Source organism: Trachypithecus francoisi, unplaced genomic scaffold (assembly GCF_009764315.1).
Source record: "Trachypithecus francoisi isolate TF-2019V2 unplaced genomic scaffold, Tfra_2.0 Lachesis_group17, whole genome shotgun sequence".
Taxonomy (NCBI): Eukaryota; Metazoa; Chordata; class Mammalia; order Primates; family Cercopithecidae; genus Trachypithecus; species Trachypithecus francoisi.
Genome location: NW_022681462.1, coordinates 82,081,615 through 82,101,623, shown reverse-complemented (window position 1 = coordinate 82,101,623; position 20,009 = coordinate 82,081,615). Strand labels below are relative to the sequence as shown.

Here is a 20,009-nt window from a genome sequence, read left to right as displayed (position 1 = left end):
CAGTGAGCCGAGATCATGCGGCTGTACTCTAGCCTGGGCTACAGAGCAAGACTCTGTCTCAAAAAAAAAAAAACACAATGATTTCTTCCAACTTGTTCCCAGAGCTCTAGGTCTAGTGTGCTTTCTTCTGGGAACCATGGGTTATGGAAAACAGCAGTTTGCATTAGGTCCCTTAATTGAGCCTCTGAAACCGAGGCTCTGCTAGCTTTAAGTAGCTGTTTCAATACTTTTACATACTGTTGCTCTTGAGCTAACTCGTGTCCCATTGTTACGGGTGGGCCTTTGTTCTTAGAGCTCCCAAGATGGGGCAGGCCTTTCCCAAGATGGCAGCAAGCCTTTTTTTCTGACCTGAGGTGCTTGGCCTCACAGATTCCAAGAAATGGAACCTCAGGCCATGCGGTGAGTGTTTTTTTTTTTTTTTAATTTTTTAAAATTTTTTTAATTTTTATTTTTTTATTTTTTTTTTTTTTTTTAATTTTTTAAAATTTTTTTAATTTTTATTTTTTATTTTTATTTTTTTATTTTTTTATTTTTATTTTTTATTATACTTTAAGTTCTAGGGTACATGTGCATGACGTTTATATCATGTATAACTCCCCTATGCAATCCCTCCCTCCTCCCCCCTCCCCATGATAGGCCCCAGTGTGTGATGTTCCCCTTCCCGAGTCCAAGTGATCTCATTGTTCAGTTCCCACCTATGAGTGAGAACATGCGGTGTTTGGTTTTCTCTTCTTGTGATAGTTTGCTAAGAATGATGGTTTCCAGCTGCATCCATGTCCCTACAAAGGACGCAAACTCATCCTTTTTTATGGCTGCATAGTATTCCATGGTGTATATGTGCCACATTTTCTTAATCCAGTCTGTCACAGATGGACATTTGGGTTGATTCCAAGTCTTTGCTATTGTGAATAGTGCCGCAATAAACATACGTGTGCATGTGTCTTTGTAGTAGAGTAATTTATAATCTTTGGGTATATACCCAGTAGTGGGATGGCTGGGTCATATGGTACATCTAGTTCTAGATCCTTGAGGAATCGCCATACTGTTTTCCATAATGGTTGAACTAGTTTACAATCCCACCAACAGTGTAAAAGTGTTCCTATTTCTCCACATCCTCTCCAACACCTGTTGTTTCCTGACTTCTTAATGATTGCCATTCTAACTGGTGTGAGATGGTATCTCATTGTGGTTTTGATTTGCATTTCTCTGATGGCCAGTGATGATGAGCATTTTTTCATGTGTCTGTTGGCGGTATGGATGTCTTCTTTTGAGAAATGTCTGTTCATATCCTTTGCCCACTTTTTGATGGGGTTGTTTGTTTTTTTCTTGTATATTTGTTTGAGTTCTTTGTAGATTCTGGATATTAGCCCTTTGTCAGATGAGTAGGTTGCAAAAATTTTCTCCCATTCTGTAGGTTGCCTGTTCACTCTGATGGTAGTTTCTTTAGCTGTGCAAAAGCTCTTTAGTTTAATTAGATCCCATGTGTCAATTTTGCTTTTGCTGCCGTTGCTTTTGGTGTTTTAGACATGAAGTCCTTGCCCATGCCTATGTCCTGAATGGTACTACCTAGATTTTCTTCTAGGGTTTTTATGGTATTAGGTCTAACATTTAAGTCTCTAATCCATCTTGAATTAATTTTCGTATAAGGGGTAAGGAAAGGATCCAGTTTCAGCTTTCTACTTATGGCTAGCCAATTTTCCCAGCACCATTTATTAAATAGGGAATCCTTTCCCCATTTCTTGTTTGTCTCAGGTTTGTCAAAGATCAGATGGCTGTAGATGTGTGGTATTCTTTCTGAGGACTCTGTTCTGTTCCATTGGTCTATATCTCTGTTGTGGTACCAGTACCATGCTGTTTTGGTTACTGTAGCCTTGTAGTATAGTTTGAAGTCAGGTAGCGTGACGCCTCCAGCTTTGTCCTTTTGACTTAGGATTGTCTTGGCAATGCGGGCTCTTTTTTGGTTCCATATGAACTTTAAAGCCGTTTTTTCCAATTCTGTGAAGAAAGTCATTGGTAGCTTGATGGGGATGGCATTGAATCTATAAATAACCTTGGGCAGTATGGCCATTTTCACGATATTGATTCTTCCTATCCATGAGCATGGTATGTTCTTCCATTTGTTTGTGTCCTCTTTGATTTCACTGAGCAGTGGTTTGTAGTTCTCCTTGAAGAGGTCCTTTACATCCCTTGTAAGCTGGATTCCTAGGTATTTTATTCTCTTTGAAGCAATTGTGAATGGAAGTTCATTCCTGATTTGGCTCTCTGCTTGTCTGTTACTGGTGTATAAGAATGCTTGTGATTTTTGCACATTAATTACAGAAAGTTAACAAGGATATCCAGGAATTGAACTCATCTCTGCACCAAGCGGACCTAATAGACATCTATAGAACTCTCCACCCCAAATCAACAGAATATACATTCTTCTCAGCACCACATCGCACTTATTCCAAAATTGACCACATAATTGGAAGTAAAGCACTCCTCAGCAAATGTACAAGAACAGAAATTATAACAAACTGTCTCTCAGACCACAGTGCAATCAAACTAGAACTCAGGACTAAGAAACTCAATCAAAACCGCTCAACTACATGGAAACTGAACAACCTGCTCCTGAATGACTACTGCGTACATAACGAAATGAAAGCAGAAATAAAGGTGTTCTTTGAAACCAATGAGAACAAAGATACAACATACCAGAATCTCTGGGACACATTTAAAGCAGTGTGTAGAGGGAAATTTATAGCACTAAATGCCCACAAGAGAAAGCAGGAGAGATCTAAAATTGACACTCTAACATCACAATTAAAAGAACTAGAGAGGCAAGAGCAAACACATTCAAAAGCTAGCAGAAGGCAAGAAATAACTAAGATCAGAGCAGAACTGAAGGAGATAGAGACACAAAAAACCCTCCAAAAAATCAATGAATCCAGGAGTTGGTTTTTTGAAAAGATCAACAAAATTGACAGACCGCTAGCTAGACTAATAAAGAAGAAAAGAGAGAGGAATCAAATAGACGCAATAAAAAATGATAAAGGGGATATCACCACCGACCCCACAGAAATACAAACAACCATCAGAGAATACTATAAATGCCTCTACGCAAATCAACTAGAAAATCTAGAAGAAATGGATAATTTCCTGGACACTTACACTCTCCCAAGACTAAACCAGGAAGAAGTTGAATCCCTGAATAGACCAATAGCAGGCTCTGAAATTGAGGCAACAATTAATAGCCTACCCACCAAAAAAAGTCCAGGACCAGATGGATTCACAGCTGAATTCTACCAGAGGTACAAGGAGGAGCTGGTACCATTCCTTCTGAAACTATTTCAATCAATAGAAAAAGAGGGAATCCTCCCTAACTCTTTTTATGAGGCCAACATCATTCTGATACCAAAGCCTGGCAGAGACACAACAAAAAAAGAGAATTTTAGACCAATATCCCTGATGAACATCGATGCAAAAATCCTCAATAAAATACTGGCAAACCGGATTCAGCAGCACATCAAAAAGCTTATCCACCATGATCAAGTGGGCTTCATCCCTGGGATGCAAGGCTGGTTCAACATTCGCAAATCAATAAACGTAATCCAGCATATAAACAGAACCAAGGACAAGAACCACATGATTATCTCAATAGATGCAGAAAAGGCTTTTGACAAAATTCAACAGCCCTTTATGCTAAAAACGCTCAATAAATTCGGTATTGATGGAATGTACCTCAAAATAATAAGAGCTATTTATGACAAACCCACAGCTAATATCATACTGAATGGGCAAAAACTGGAAAAATTCCCTTTGAAAACTGGCACAAGACAGGGATGCCCTCTCTCACCACTCCTATTCAACATAGTGTTGGAAGTTCTGGCTAGGGCAATCAGGCAAGAGAAAGAAATCAAGGGTATCCAGTTAGGAAAAGAAGAAGTCAAATTGTCCCTGTTTGCAGATGACATGATTGTATATTTAGAAAACCCCATCGTCTCAGCCCAAAATCTCCTTAAGCTGATAAGCAACTTCAGCGGTGAGTGTTAATAGCTCTATTAGAAGCCGTGGGTCATGGAAGAGAACCGTGGAACCCAACTACTAGTGTTCAGCTTGATTAGGATGAACCTGGGCACTTAGCCGCACAGGAACAATGGCGAGCCTCTAGCCTGAACTGAACGGCACTGATTGCCTCCCTGGATCAGAAACGCAGCGGAGGCCGGGCACAGTGGCTCAAGCCTGTAATCCCAACACTTTGGAAGGCCGAGATGGGTGGATCACGAGGTCAGGAGATTGAGACCATCCGGGCTAACACGGTGAAACACGGTCTCTAGTAAAAAATACAAAAAACCAGCCAGGCGAGGTGGCGGGCGCCTGTAGTCCCAGCTACTCGGGAGGCTGAGGCAGGAGAATGGCGTAAACCCGGGAGGCGGAGCTTGCAGTGAGCCGAGATGCGGTCACTGCACTCCAGCCTGGGAGACAGAGCCAGACTCTGTCTCAAAAAAAAAAAAAAAAAAAAAAAAACGCAGCGGACACCCTGCCTGATCCGGAGGGGTGGAAGTCAAGGGCAGGTCTGTGCAGCAGCGAGCAGCAGTGGTGGATGGTGAGCAAAAGCTCAGCTCAAGTCGAACCAGAAGAGGGTGCAGTTGCCAAGATTTAATAGAGTGAAAACAGAGCTCCCATACAAGGGGAGGGGACCCAAAGGGGGTTGCCCCTCCCTGCTCAAATGCCTGGGGTTTATATCCCAATCATTGTCCCTCCTCCTGTGCTCTCAGATGATAGATGATTTGAGTATTTCTTTACCTCCTGCTTTTAACCTAATTGGTATTTTAGTGAGCCCTCTTTACTACCTGATTGGTCAGGTGTGAGCTGAGTTACAAGCCCTGTGTTTAAAGGTGGGTGCAGTCACCTTCTCCAGCTAGGCTTAGGAATTCTTAGTTGGCCTAGGAAATCTAGTTAGTCCTGTCTCTCACCATGATGAAAGCCCAGCTTGAAAATCCCCTCAGACTTGGAAATCCTGAGCGGGCACCAATTACTTACTGCCCAGTCACTTCACCTTCATTTTTGAGGGTTCTGTCACGATCCATTGCAGCATGCCTCACATGGGGCACCACCTGCCAGGTCTGTCCTGCAGACCCTGGCTGACTGACAGATGAAATGAGTACTCAGACACAGGTATGCAGTGTAAGACCAGCCAGGGGTCTGCCTGGCTCTAGTGGCCAAAGTGCAGCAGCCCGAGGAGCTGGAGCTGCTTGCTTTCATTCAGTATAGGCACAATGATGAAAGCCTGGAGCAAACACAATCTATGGGTAACTAACATTTATTGTTCCCCTTCCAGGAACATCTTGCATGGGTGATCAAAGATCAGCCCCTGGTCAACATAAATAAATAAGCTAGTTTAAGATACATTCCCCTACACTCCCTTGTACCTACTTCTTGCCCCCGCCTCAGGGTTATAGAAGAGCTACCTTCAGCTATTCTTCCCCGGGGCTCTGCAGAACCTTCTGACCTTTCGGAAGGCCTGCACCTTTCCCTATAGTTTCTCGCACCACTCTGACTGATCTCCTACATGTAATAATGAATATTTCAAAAATGTGGCTTGTAGAGTTAGTTTAATTACTTTATAATATGCTAAATTATTTGGAATGGCCAGTATGCCCTAGAGGTTGCCCAGAGGTTTAGAGGCAGGAACCCTCAGTCACTGTAGTTATCAGGGGAGGCTTTACTAGGAGATAGAATGTGAACGAGGCGCAAGAGACAGGTTAAGAATTAGATGGGCAAAAAAGGGACCAGGCAGATGGGAGGTCCATAAGTAAAGGCAAGGAGGCTGACCTGAGCAAAGCTGTAAAGGACTGGGGGCTGGCTCATCTTGTTCTATTTTGAGAAGTAGTGGAAAATACTTCTGGATAGTTAAGATGGAACCGAGTAAAGCAGGCTGTTTGTTAGAAGAGTTAAGAATTTGAATTTTATCTGGAAGTGTGTAAAAGGAATATATGGTTAGTTTTGTTTGTTTGTTTGTTTGTTTTAAGACAGTCTTGCCCTGTCACCCAGGCTGGAGTGCAGTGGCAAGATCTCAGCTTACGGCAACCTCCACCTCCTGGGCTCAAGCCATTCTTCTGCCTCAGCCTCCGCAGTAGCTGGGATTATAGGCGCGTACCCCTGTGCCCATCTAATTTTTGTATTTTTAGTAGAGGCAGAGTTTCACCATGTTGGCCAGGCTGATCTTGAACTCCTGACCTCATGATCTGCCCGCTTTGGCCTCCCAAAGTGGTGAGATTACAGGCATGAGCCACCACGCCTGGCTTGGTTAGTTTTTAAAATGTGGAATGACATGATGGCATACCATTGGACCTGTCACCTGCAAGGTCAGTCATGAATAGTCTGCAAATCTTCAGATTTAGTGGCCTGTTTTCAGTCTACTGAAATTTGGATTCTTCTCCTTGAGGACCAATGCATTTGACCATCTTGTTCTCCTTGACACTCTCCTGCCTTTGATCTTTTATACCGTTCTCTCTTGATTCTCCTACTACCTCTCAAGTTACTGTTTGTCTTGCATCTTCTCTCAGCCTTCTCATTGTAGGGACATCACAAAGCTAAGCGTCTTTTTGTTGTAGTAATGGACCCTCAAGTTAAGGATGAGAAGGTTTGTGTGTACTACAGCTGGAAAGGCGTTAGGAACCAAGCAAGCAGCTCTAGGGGCCAGCTACTTTGTCTTCTCATGCCCCACATGGTATGTCCCTTTCCTGGTCTTTCTGCTTCTATCATTCTTCCTTCTGGCTGGCTTATTTGCTCACTTACGGATCACAGACTGACTTATGAATGACGTCAATTTACCATCACCCTGATTCTTCCTCGTGACATCTTTTCAGCTTCAACTAATTGGCATTTCTTTCCGTGCTTCTTTGCCTAGAGAGAGAATCTGACTAGCACAACTGATCACTTGTAGGTAGATGACACTGGTTTGTGATTGGCTCCTATATGGATGGATCGTTGGTGAGTCCAGTACCTACTCTGAATCTGATCAGTTTTTATATTGACTTAGGGATGTGCCTATGGCTTCCCCTTTGGCAGGGACTATAAGCGGGGCAACTCCCTTTAGAGGGGGCTGTGGGATGTCCAAAACAACAACAACACAACAAACACCCCCCCACACCCAGACAAACAAAAAAAGCATCTTTTATTGTTAAAGAGGAAAAAAGAAATTTAAAAATAAAAGAAATAGAGGGGGCTGTGGGAGAACAGGCATTGCAAAATACATCTCTGCTTTCCTTCTGTATTCTAAGTTTCAATATTTCATGACTTTCTAATCTACACTCATTTCTCTTCAGAGGTTTTGCTTTGCATCTTCTAGCTAACTGTGTAATTAACATATCCACCTGGATGTCTCTCTGTCACCTCAAAGTTAGTGAGTTTAAAAATGAGGCCGGGCACAGTGGCTTACACCTGTAATCCCAGCACTTTAGGAAGCCAAGGTGTACGAATCACTTGAGGTCAGGAGTTCAAGACCAGCCTGGCAAACAAGGTGAAACCCCATCTTTACTAAAAATGTAAAAACTAGCCGGGTGTGGTGGCATGCGCCTGTAATCCCAACTGCTTGGGAGGCTGAGGCAGGAGAATTGCTTGAACCTGGGAAGTGGAGGTTGCAGTTAGCCAAGATTGTGCCACAGCACTCCAGCCTTGGCGACAGAGCGAGAGATCGTCTCAAAAAAAAAAAAAATTTTAAGTCCCTTTTTTTTTTCCAAAACCAGTTCTCACTTTGTTTCAGGTGGCTAGGTATTCTTAGTCTCTAAGCTTCCTTTATAATCCTGTTTTCCTGTTTCCTTTCTTTCTATATCTGATTGGTTGCCAGCATACTTTGTTTTCCTTTATAAACGTCCTCTCTACTCATGTTGATACTGCCTTTATCCTGGCCTTTTGCGCCACATACTTGGGTTTGCCACAGTCTCTTCGCTTACCTCCTTGTTCTGTTTATCTCCTTCACCAGCAGCACATCTCCATGAATGCTGCCGGGGTCATCTTTATGCCCTATTTTATCATGACTATTAACTCTGACTAATATTTCTTTAAAGTTGGTTGTAGATATTTACTATAAATATTTCTCTGTGACATTAACAGGTGTGGTAAGGTCGTTGTCGACATTGTATTCCCAGTAATTTAGAATTTTTTTTCTATCTCTGATAATGAAGGAATAATGATAGAGTAGGTAAATTCCAACATTAACAACAACAAGAAAATAATGAACTAGATTTTGATATACTAACACGGAATGTTCTTCCAGCTGTATTGTTAAGCCAACAAAGTATACATAATGTACAAGTATATGCATATAAATGCACTAAAAGAAAAGATTTGTAAGTGTATACACCAAATGAACAGACTTTACCTCTCAGAAGAAAATAGTGTGGTAGGCGAAAGCATAAAGAGGGAACTTTAGTTTTTACTACTCCATAGTTTAGTATTATTTACTTTTTTAAAAAACCACAGGCACATATTTATATTTTATTCTTTAAGAAACCTAAAGGGTTTCCTTGGCGAAGAATGTGAAACACACACACACACAGGATGGGCACGGAGTAGTCTTGAAAGACATGACAATATCACCAGACCTGAGAAGAAGCTGAAGAGCCAGAGGGAAAAAGTCAGAAGTCGACTACCTGGGAGCGGGGATAGACAAGAGACCAAACTAAAGGAAACTAAGTGTGGATCCAGCTTGTCCCCAAAGCTTGCCTTGCTTCGAAGCATCCGACGGTAAAGAATCTTCACCTATGCCTGTGATTTGTGGGTCTGAAGGAAACTATCCATCCTTGCAAATGTCTTCTGCTGAGGTGCCTCACATGGAGACTGTCTCTCCTCTTCCTTCCTCCATGGATCTGCCTATTCAGGACAGCCCCAATTCTTCCACCAGTCCGAAAGGCAAACAACCTACTGCTGCAGAGAATAGTGCCACAAAAAAGGAAGACAAGGTCCCGGTCAAGAAACAGAAGGCCAGAACGGTGTTCTCTTCCACCCAGGTGTGTACTAGATAGATTTCAGAGACAGAGCTACCTCAGTCTCCAGCAGATGCAATAACTTTCCAACATCCTGAACCTTGGCTAGAAACAGGTGAAGACCTGGTTCTAGAACCAGAGAATGAAATCTAAGAGGTGGCTGAAAAACAACTGGCCAAAGAATACTAATGGTGTGACTCAGAAGGGCTCAGCACCTACCTACCCCAGCCTCTACTCTTCCTACCACCAGGGATGCCTGGTGAGCCCGACTGGGAACCTTCCGATGTGGAGCAACCAGACCCAGAACATCCCACCCTGGAGCAACCACTCCTGGAACGCTCAGACCTGGTGCACCCAGTCCTGGAACAATCAGGCCTGGAACAGTCCCTTCTATGACTATGAAGAGGAATCTCTGCAGTCTTGCTTGCAGTTCTAGCCAAATTCTCCTGCCAGTGACTTGGAGGCTGCCTTGGAAGCTGCTGGGGAAGGCCTTTAATGTAATACAGTAGACGTCTAGGTATTTTGGTACTCCACAAACCATGGATTTATTCCTAAACTACTCCACGAACGTGCAACCTGAAGATATGTGAAGATGAGTGAAATTGATATTACTCAATTTCAGTCTAGGCACTGGCTGAACCTTCCTCTCCTCCCCTCCCTGATAGCATTTTTCTTGTTTGGAAACCACATGTTCCGGTTTCCATTATGCCTATCCAGTCAATTTGATGGACGGTGGAGTATGGTTGGAGCCTAATCAGAGAGGTCTCTTTTTTTCCTATTGGATCTTCCTGGAGAAAAGACATTTTAATAACTTTGGCTGCTAAGGACAACATGATAAAAGCTGTCTCTGGCTATAGATAAGTAGATCTAATACTAGTTTGGATATCTTTAGGGTTTAGAATCTAACCTCAAGAATAAGAAATACAAGTACAAGTTGGTGTGATGAAGATACTCCTATTGTTTGGGATTGGGAGGCTTTGCTTATTTTTTAAAAACTATTGAGGTAAACGGTTAAGCTGTAACATACTTAATTGATTTCCTCACCCTTTTTGGCTCAGTTTTACTATATCCCCTGATTTGTTGGTTATGCTAATCTTTGTAGAAAGAGGTCTTATATTTGCTGCATCATCATGACATTAGTACTACTTTAGTCAATTTAAGTACAAATGAATCAAACAACTATTTTTCCTTTAGTTGATTTTACCCTTATTTTACCTAGTGTTTCAATGAGTAAATATACAGCTTAAACATTAAAAAAAAAAGAAAAGAAAAGAAAAACAGAAGAAACCTAAAGGAAGTTTGCTTTTTTGAGATTAAAAAGTATTTAGGCATGTAGGTTTTTGCAGAATAGCAAGTCACCAACCAAGGGCCCTTTATTTCCACATAGAAAGGTAAGAACATCAAGCTATGTGAAGAGTGAACAATATCAATCATTGCAACTTCTAATATTAAGGGTAGATTTGCATGTAAATTCGGTTACTTCTAATGATATAGGTTGTCAAACACTTAATAAAAATGAACTATTTTGTTAATGGCATAAATTCCCTCATCATTGGATATAAGCTTTATCTTAAATATTATGTAGAAACTTACAAATGCTAGTCAGTTTCTTAGCCTTTTTTTGAAAAAAAATTAAAGTGGTTTAGTAAATGGTAAATGCAGGTTGGCATTAATGATGTAATAATTCTTAAAATGACTGTCTTAAAAAATGTAAAAGTAGGTCAGGCACGGTGGCTCACGTCTGTAATCCCAGCAGTTTGGGAGGCTGAGACGGGCACATCACCTGAGGTCAGGAGTTTGAGACCAACCTGGCCAACATGGTGAAACCCTATCTCTACAAAAATACAAAAATTAGCCAGGCGTGATGGCAGGTGCCTGTAATCCCAGCTACTCGGGAGGTTGAGGCAGGAGAATTGCTTGAATCCAGGAGGCAGAGGTTGCAGTGAACTGAGATCGCACCATTGCACTCCAGCCTGGGTGACAGGGCGAGACTCCAGCTTAAAAAAAAAAAAGTAAAAGTAATCAGGCTTATATATTTTAATTAGTAGTTTTTTTTAAAACTTATCTTAAAGCTGTCCAGACCAAAACGAAGAAGACGTTAGCCAAACCCAATATAAGGAATGTTGTGGTGGTGGATGGTGTTCGCACTCCATTTTTGCTGTCCGGCACTTCGTAAGTATGACATGATCATATTATTTTTTTCCTTCTTTTAAGACACTTTCAAAAGTAGTCTTTGTAAATGTAACCCAGTAGGTAATAATATTGTTAGTGGACTAATACTTGGATAGCAGTCCCATGAAATTGATATAGAATAAGTCAAGACAGTGGTGAAATAATATGGCAACATTTGTTTTTTATCCTTCTCATGAATAAGCCTAGTGTAGTTTTACTTGAAATAGCTCTATTTTGAAAGCCTAGAGGTCCAGATAGCTTGCTTCCAATAGAGCTGTCCTTTCCTTTTGTGGAGAAAAGGACATTGTCTCTGTGCCTCCTCAGAAGTTTGAGTGCTGAAGATATGGGCCATGGGCATTCCGAAGGGCCTATATAATCCACTGGTTTGGCCTCCTGGAAATTAGTAAAATTGGAGTTGATAGGGCTGGTCCAAACCCCTGGCATAGCACAACCCCAAGTGTATGGGACAAGAATGATCCTAGACCAGCTCCAAAATTCCCTAGATCCAAATTGCTCTTCTCCTTGGCCTTTTATGCTTCTTTTCTGTCCCCGAGTGAAGGTTAGTCTATCCAAAAGCTGGTAATGGACTTTGATAACAAGGTTTAAACTGTTCATTCTCTGTTTAGATTGTTTTAATGTTTATATTTTGAATAGGTAGTTGCCAGCTTTAAAAAAATGCTGCGGAATGTTAGGCATCTGTTAAAAATAATGAGACTTATCTTTATATACTAATATGGAAGACCTAAGATCTTGAAGATATATGTTAAGTGTAAAAAGCAAGGTGCAGGCCAGGTGCAGTGGCTCACACCTGTAATCCCAGCACTTTGGGAAGCCAAGGCAAGAGGATTGCTTGAGCCCAGGAGTTCAAGACCAGCCTGGGTAACATAGCAAGACCTTGTCTCTACAGAAAATAAAAAGTATTAGCTGGGCATGGTGGTACACACCTGTAGTCCCAGCTACTCTGGAGGCTGGAGGCTGAGGTGGGAAGATCACTTGAGCCTGGGAGGTCAAGGCTGCAGTGAGCTGTGATCATGCTGCTACCTACACTCCAGCCTGGGTGACAGAGCAAGAGCCTATCCCCTCCCCCCGCCCCCCCAAAAAAGCAAGGTGCACAGTATTATGTATAATGTGCAGTGACTTATGAAAAATACACGTGTGTATATACACACACACATGAAAAAGGTTCATTTTTAAACAGACGGTTTGGGACCTGTAACTATATTTTCTAATAGAAGTAATGCTGTAAGTTGGCCGGGCACGTGGCTCATGCCTGTAATCCTAGCACTTTGGGAGGCCAAGGTGGGTGGATTACTTGAGGGTAGGAGTTCATGGCAAAACCCTGTCTCTACTAAAAATACAAAAATTAACTGGATGTGGTGGTATGCACCTGTAGTCCCAGCTACTCCACACGCTAAGGCATGAGAATCTCATGAACCCAAGAGGTGGAGGCTGCATTGAGCTGAGATCGCACCACTGTACTCCAGCCTGGGCAACAAAGCGAGACACTGTTTCAAAAAAAAAAAAAAAAGAAGTAATGCTATAAGTAAATGGTAATGACGTTTCTTTATTCATCCTATTTTATCAATATAGTAATCCACTTAACAATGTTTCTATAATCTCTTTCCTGTACTGACACAACAGTGAAAGAAAGAATCAGAAGGCTTTAGAAGCAGGAAGAAGATGGTGTCCTCCTTTTACTTGGTAGCAATAAAATAGAAAAAGAAAGTTCCATCAATACATGAAAGTTCTTGGCTAGGAAGACTCTTTTTTTGCAAGGATCATGTATATATTATGTAGGTGTTTGATACTAACTGTTTTACTAGCTATTAAAAAATACAAACAGGCCAGGTTCAGTGGCTCATGCCTGTAATCCCAGCACTTTGGGAGGCGAAGGCAGGTGGATCACCTGAGGTTAGGAGTTCGAGACCAGCCTGGCCAATATGGCAAAACCCCATCTCTACTAGAAATAGAAAAATTAGCTGGGTATGGTGGTGCATGCCTGTAGTCCTAGCTACTTGGGAGGCTGAGGCAGGAGAATCGCTTGAACCTGGGAGGTGGAGGTTGCAGTGAGCTGAGATTGCGCCACTGCACTCCAGCCTGGGCGTCAGAGTGAGACTCCATCTCAAAAAAAACAAAACAAACAAGAAAAAAACAAACCCAAACTACTGTTTCATTTACTTTTATTAAACGTTTGATGATTAGTATTTGTATGAAGTTTAATTTGAGGTATTTACCAAATTAGCATTGGGTTGTTCCTTTCTTTGTTGTGTATTGTGTTTTAGTTTAATTCAGGATTCTGGTTGAGAAAGAAGGCAGTTCATGAGCAATCTAGTGATTCAGAGAAGAGAAAGTCTTTGAGTAATGTAAGAAATGATAGTGAATAGGGAAGAGAGAATAAAAAGTATTTTAAGGCAATATTCATGTGAAGAACAAAAGTCACTAAAAAATAACATTAGAGGCCCGGTGCAGTGGCTGACACCTATAATTCCAGTGCTTTGGGAGGCCGAGGCGGGAGAATCGTTTGAGGCCAGGAGTTTGAGACCGGCTTGAGCTATGAGCAACATAACTAGACACCTACCCCCAACCCCTCCTCACCCCCACCTGCCAGTCCTGTCGCTACACAAAAAGAAGAAAAAAGGTGTTTTAATTAGCCAGGCATGGTGGTGCATGCCCCTAGTCCCAGCTACTTGGGAGGCTGGCAGGAGTATTGCTTGAGCCCAGGAGTTTGAGGCTGCAGTGGGCTGTGATTGTATATGAGCTATGCTATTGCATTTCAACCTGGGTGACAGAGTGAGACCTTGTCTCTTAAAACAAGAAAAATTAATAATAATAACATAGAGGGAAAATTTATAAGGACAACAATTTTTACATTATTGATGTTAGGATTGAGGTGCCAAATGAGTCTTCTGTAATAGAAGATCATTTTCTAAGTGGAAAAAGTATTTTTCTGTTTAATTTGCAGAAACGTTGCTTTCAACTTGAGTGTTATTTGGAAGGCCAGGTTCTTAGGGGTAGGGACATTTGGGAAGCACTCCTGGGAATAGAGTCTAGCAGTGGAATTCAGAAGTCTATCAATCATTCAGGTAGAGGAGTATGAGAGTATGAGAATAAAGATTGTAAATGATAAGTTGGCTGGAAATGATAAACCTGGTCTGGGGCCGGGCGCAGTGGCTCACGCCTGTAATCCCAGCACTTTGGGAGGCCGAGGTGGGCGGATCACCTGAGGTCAGGTGTTTGAGACCAGCCTGGCCAACATGGCAAGACCCCATCTCTACTAAAAATACAAAAATTAGCCAGGCATGGTGGTGTGTGCCTGTAATCCCAGCTACCTGGGAGGCTGAGGTGGGAGGATCCCTTGAGCCCAGGAGGCACATTGCACCACTGCACTCCAGTCTTAGTGACGGAACGAGACTCTCTAAAAAAAAAAGGGGGGGGGATTGTAAATGGTAAATAATTTATGGCTTATGGCTTTATGGCTTACGCATTTTCAAACTGGCACATGACTTTTCCCCAAATAATTCTGTTCTAAATTTGAGGAAACTGGGTTTACCTATGAAAAATTTGGAAAACTACTCATGGTTCTTCTGTGATTCTGAGTGAAAATAATAGTAAAAATATTTTGGAGTTTTTAAGTTTTACTAATTTTCAGGAACTTGAAGAATGAATCTTCTTATTTAATCCAGTGATTAAATCTCTGACTTAAAAATAAAGACAATTTATTTTTGATCTTTAAACAAACAAACAAATAAATAAATAGAGTTCATACCCAGATCTTGGTTTCTTTTTTTTGAGATGGAGTCTCGCCCTGTGGTCCAGGCTGGAGTGCAGTGGCCGAATCTCAGCTCACTGCAAGCTCCGCCTCCCGGGTTTACGCCATTCTCCTGCCTCAGCCTCCGAGTAGCTGAGACTACAGGCGCCCGCCACCTCGCCCGGCTAGTTTTTTGTATTTTTTAGTAGAGATGGGGTTTCACTGTTTTAACCAGGATGGTCTCGATCTCCTGACCTCGTGATCCGCCCGTCTCAGCCTCCCAAAGTGCTGGGATTACAGGCTTGAGCCACCGCGCCTGGCCAGATCTTGGTTTCTAAACAGCATTCTTCAATACAAAGAACCAGAGCTCCTTTGAAGAATGATTAGGGCTGAGCCAGAGAAAAGACAGGATGAGCAAGGAGACCTTGTAGTGCTGGAAAGCAAAGAAGTACTTACAAAAAAAAAGGAGGATTTGGGGGGCCATGTCAAAAAGACGCAGGTCTGACCTGCAGGAGCTACCAGTCACCAAAACTGCAGTGATTTGTGCAATAAAATAAATCACAATAGTATTGGAACATAACCCAAAGAATAAAACAAATGCCTATGAGTCTAATCTGATATAAATAAATGAATAAATAAATATGCTTTGGGAGGCCAAGGTGGGTGGATCACTTGAGATCAGGAGTTCGAGACCAACCTGGCCAACATGGTGAAACCCTGTCTCTACTAAAAATACAAAAATTAGCAGGGTGTGGTGGCAGGCGCCTGTAATACCAGCTACTCAGGAGGTGGAAGCAGGAGAATCATTTGAACCTGGAAGGTGGAGGTTGCAGTGAGCCGAGATTGTGCCACTGCACTCCAGCCTGGGCAACAGATGAGACTCTGTCTCAAAAAAAAAGAGTTAATGAGAAGGAACAAGTCTTCCTTACAGAAGAATTTTGATTTAATAAATATAGGAGGACTGTATACAGTGGTTCACACATGTAATCCCAGCACTTTGGGAGGCTGAGGTAGGAGGACTGCTTGAGGCCAGGAGTTCGAGACTGGCATAGACAAAGTGAGACTCCATCTCTGCAAAAACTAAAAATGAAAAATTAGCTGGGTGTGGTAGCAGACACCTGTAGTCCTACCTACAAGGGAAGCCGAAGTGGGAGCATCGCTTGAGCCTATGAGTTCGAGGCTGCAGTGACCTGTGATTGTACCACTGCATTCCAGTCAGAGTGACAGAGTGAGACCCCGTCTCAAAAAATAAAAACAAATAAAATAAAGAATGGGAAAAATAACCATTAAAATACCACATACTACTTGCTGCAAGATCTACAAATGATTGCTAAAATTAGGTGAAATGTTAAGAAGAAACAGAATATTTGCATGGTCTCAAAGAATCTCCCCCAAAATATTTATCAGTTACTACGATGATTGCGACATATGTCAGCAAAGTCTGTGTTATTCCTGCCACTGAAAGGTGGAACTTAATTCTCCCCTTGAATGTGGGCTAGACTTAGTGACTCACTTCTAACAAATTGAGTAAAGGAAGGAAAAAATAGTAACTTTATAGTGGAGTAAATGGCAGACATCACTTGACCCAAATCATCATGTTGACATCACTGGTAGTAAGTCATATTGATATCACGTACCCCCTGATACGAAGCTAAGAGAAATACAGTTTGCCTCTGTGATATTCTTCCCCCAAATCCATAACCCCAGTCTTCAAAAGTGTCAGGGTCATTAAAGACAAGACTGAGAAACTGTCACAAATTGAAGGAGACTAAGGAGGTATAACAACTAAATGCAACATGGTATCTTGGATTGAATCCTGGAACAGAAAAAGGACATTAGTGGAACAACTGGTGAGATTCAGATAACTAATAGTTTAGTGAATAGTATTGTGCTGATGTTCATTTCTTACTTTTAATAAGTATAATATGGTTATGTAAGATGTCAGTATTAGAAAAAGCAGGGGAAGGCTGGGTGCGGTGGCTCACGTTTGTAATCCCAGCACTTTGGGAGGCCAAGGCGGGCGAATCACCTGAGGTCAGGAGTTCAAGACCAGCCTGGCCAACATGATGAAACCCCATTTCTACTAAAAATACAAAAATCAGCTGGGCATGGTGGCGGGCGCCTGTAATCCCAGCTATTTGGGAGGCTGAGGCAGGAGAATTGCTTGAACCCAGGAGGTGGAGGTTGCAGTGAGCCGAGATTGTGCCATTGCACTTCAGCCTGGGCAGCAAGAGCGAAACTCCGTCTCAAAAAAAAAAAAAAAAAAAAAAAAAAGGAGGGTGAAAAAGACACCCTTTTTCCAATTCTTATTTATGTCTTTAGACAGGGTCTTGCTCTGCTGCCCAGACTGGAGTGCAGTGGCGTGATCCTAGCAGCCTCAAATTCATGGCCTTAAGCAGTCTTCTCACCTCAGCCTCCCAAGTAGCTAGGACTATAGATCCATGCCACCACGCCTGGCTAATCTTTAATATTTTTTGTAGAGACAGGGTCTGGTTTGTTGTGTTACCCAGGCTGGTCTTGAACTCCTGGCCTCAAGTAGTCATATCACCTCAGCCTCCCAAAGTGTTGGGATTCTAGGTGTGAGCCACCATGCTCGGCCTCTTTCCATTCTCAGGTAAATCTCAAGTTACTTAAAAGCAAAAAGTTTCTTCAAAAGTCATAATACATCACCTGTAGCCCTGTAGGCATTACAAAATAAATAAATAATACACTTTTAAAATAAAATGTTTAAAGGAAAAGAGATCCCAAAGGTGGGGCTTCACTTTAAAGAAAATTTAGTGTGTGTTATGCTGAACATTAAGGTATTGGACAACACTTGTGTTTGATTCTTAGCAAGCTCAGTAGGAGTTAAGGCTTGCTAGATTTTTAAGGATGACAGATAGCGAAGTCATACTATTTCTTCATTTGAAATGATGAATTGCCTTGGATAGTAAAGTTAAGTGTGTTTGTAGCAGCATGTGTTAGATGATCTCTGAGTATTTCAAATAGAATGAAAAGTTTTCATTGGAGCTGTAAGGTTTCGGTTTAAATTATTTGTTTTCTGGCCGGGCGCGGTGGCTCACGCCTGTAATCCCAGCACTTTGGGAGGCCGAGACGGGTGGATCACGAGGTCAGGAGATCAAGACCATCCTGACTAACACGGTGAAACCCTGTCTCTACTAAAAATACAAAAAAAAAATTAGTCGGGCACAGTGGCGGCGCCTGTAGTCCCAGCTACACGGGAGGCTGAGGCAGGAGAATGGCGTGAACCCGCGAGGCGGAGCTTGCAGTGAGTGGAGATCGCGCCACCGCACTCCAGCCTGGGCGACAGAGCGAGACTCTGTCTCAAAAAAAAAAAAAAATTATTTGTTTTCTTTCCCCAGATATAAAGACCTGATGCCACATGATTTGGCTAGAGCAGCACTTACGTAAGTAAATGCAGTTTCATTTCCGTTCTTACTTCACTAAAGGCACTTTCTCCAGTTTTTACACATAAAATAGCAATTTGTTCTTATTTTCACCATCTGTACTACACAAATTTAAGCAGCTTATGAATATCATCAATCTTAATTTTGCAGGCTTAACAGTGTCTTAGCATGACAGTATATTTTAATGCTATCCTAGCTAGCCACAGGACTCGATTGATCAGCCTAAACACAATACATATATTTGGTGATTGCCTTAGGAACTTGTATAAGGGTAACTGAACAGATTATGTAGATATTTACCTAGAAAGAATCCTAAAAGACACCTGAAGATTCATGTGCAAACCAAGTAAAAATCTAAAATTAGATGCAGTTAAATAAGATTGGGCTGGATGAATAATTTGGTGAGAGTCATGAAATGTGTTGCTGCTTCTGGGATGAAGTAACATGTAAGGCATTATCTCATTCATTTTCCATTGACACTTTGCCTTTGTGTCTTCAACCAACCACAGCTCTTTCTTAGTTTGGAGAAACCCTTCAGTTGACCTTTCTGTCCATTCTAAACTCTGTTTTTTTTTCTTCTCTTCCTGCGAGACCTCAAGCATGAGTGAAAGGGCAGTTGTTTCTGTTTCCTTACTATCAGTTCCCTCTAATTGTATAATCATTATTTCCATTCTCCCTTTGTTTTACAGAAACCATACTTCAGAACCTTCTCTTAATAATGGTTTTGTGATTGCTAAATGTACCGATCTTTTCTCAGTCCTCTGTCTCTGTACTTTATAGCACTTGACACTGTAAGCTATACTCACCTGTCTTCTATTGATTTCTTAGTAATATGCCTTTATGATTTTTCTTCTGTATTTTGACTGACTCTTCTCTACCTTAAAAAAAAACTGGGCTATGCACGGCGTTTCACGCCTGTAGTCCCAGCACTTTGGGAGGCTGAGGTGGGTGGATCACCTGAGGTCAGGAGTTCGAGACCAGCCTGGCCAACATGGAGAAACCGTGTCTACTAAAAATACAAAATTAGCTGGGCATAGTGGTGCATGCCTGTAATCCCAGCTACTTGGAAGGCTGAGGCAGGAGAATCCCTTAAACCTGGGAGACAGAGGTTGCAGTGAGCCGAGATCACGCCATTGCACTCCAGCCTGGGCAACAAGAGTGAAACTCCCATCTCAAAACACACACACACGCACCAAAAAAAAAAAAAAAAAAAAAAAAAAAAACTGGATCTCTCCCTCTTTCTCTTTTTGAAAGGCATTTTGCAAGTTTTATTCCTTAGAGTTTTGCATTTCTCTGTATGCATATTTTCCTTTAAAAAATCTCATCTACCAGCTGGGCATGGTTTCTCACACCTATAATCCCAGCACTTGAGAAACCAAGGCAGGAGGATCAAGGTAGGAGGATCTTTTGAGCCCAGGAGTTTGAGACCAGCCTAAGCAACATAGCAAGACTCCATCTCTACGAAAAAAATTTTAAAAATTAACCAAGCAAGAGAATTACTTTGGCTCAGGAGGTGAAAGTTGCAATGAGCTCTGATCCCACTACTATACTCCAGGCAGCACAATAGACAAGACTTTGTCTCAAAAAAAATTTTTTTATTTTAAATTTTTGATTTTTTTTTTCTGGACAGAGTCAAGGCTAGAGTGCAGGGGCTTGATCAATCATAGTTCACTGCAACCTCGAAGCCTCCCAAGTAGCTGGGACTATAGGCGT

General features: G+C 41.8%; 1 protein-coding gene and 1 pseudogene across 6 annotated transcripts in view; both read left to right on the top strand.

Annotated features, from left to right (window-relative positions):
• Positions 1-20,009, top strand: part of HADHB (hydroxyacyl-CoA dehydrogenase trifunctional multienzyme complex subunit beta) — a 53,639-nt gene that overhangs the window by 14,041 nt on the left and 19,589 nt on the right. For all 5 annotated transcript variants that reach the window (XM_033176333.1, XM_033176336.1, XM_033176334.1 and 2 more), the window contains exons 4-5: positions 11,042-11,141; positions 18,252-18,296. In XM_033176333.1, the coding sequence (XP_033032224.1) occupies positions 11,042-11,141; positions 18,252-18,296 (145 nt within the window). The remainder of the gene's footprint in view (positions 1-11,041; positions 11,142-18,251; positions 18,297-20,009) is intronic.
• Positions 7,703-10,231, top strand: LOC117062606 (annotated as a pseudogene). Its single transcript, XR_004428448.1, has one exon. The product of XR_004428448.1 is annotated as a homeobox protein NANOG-like (transcript).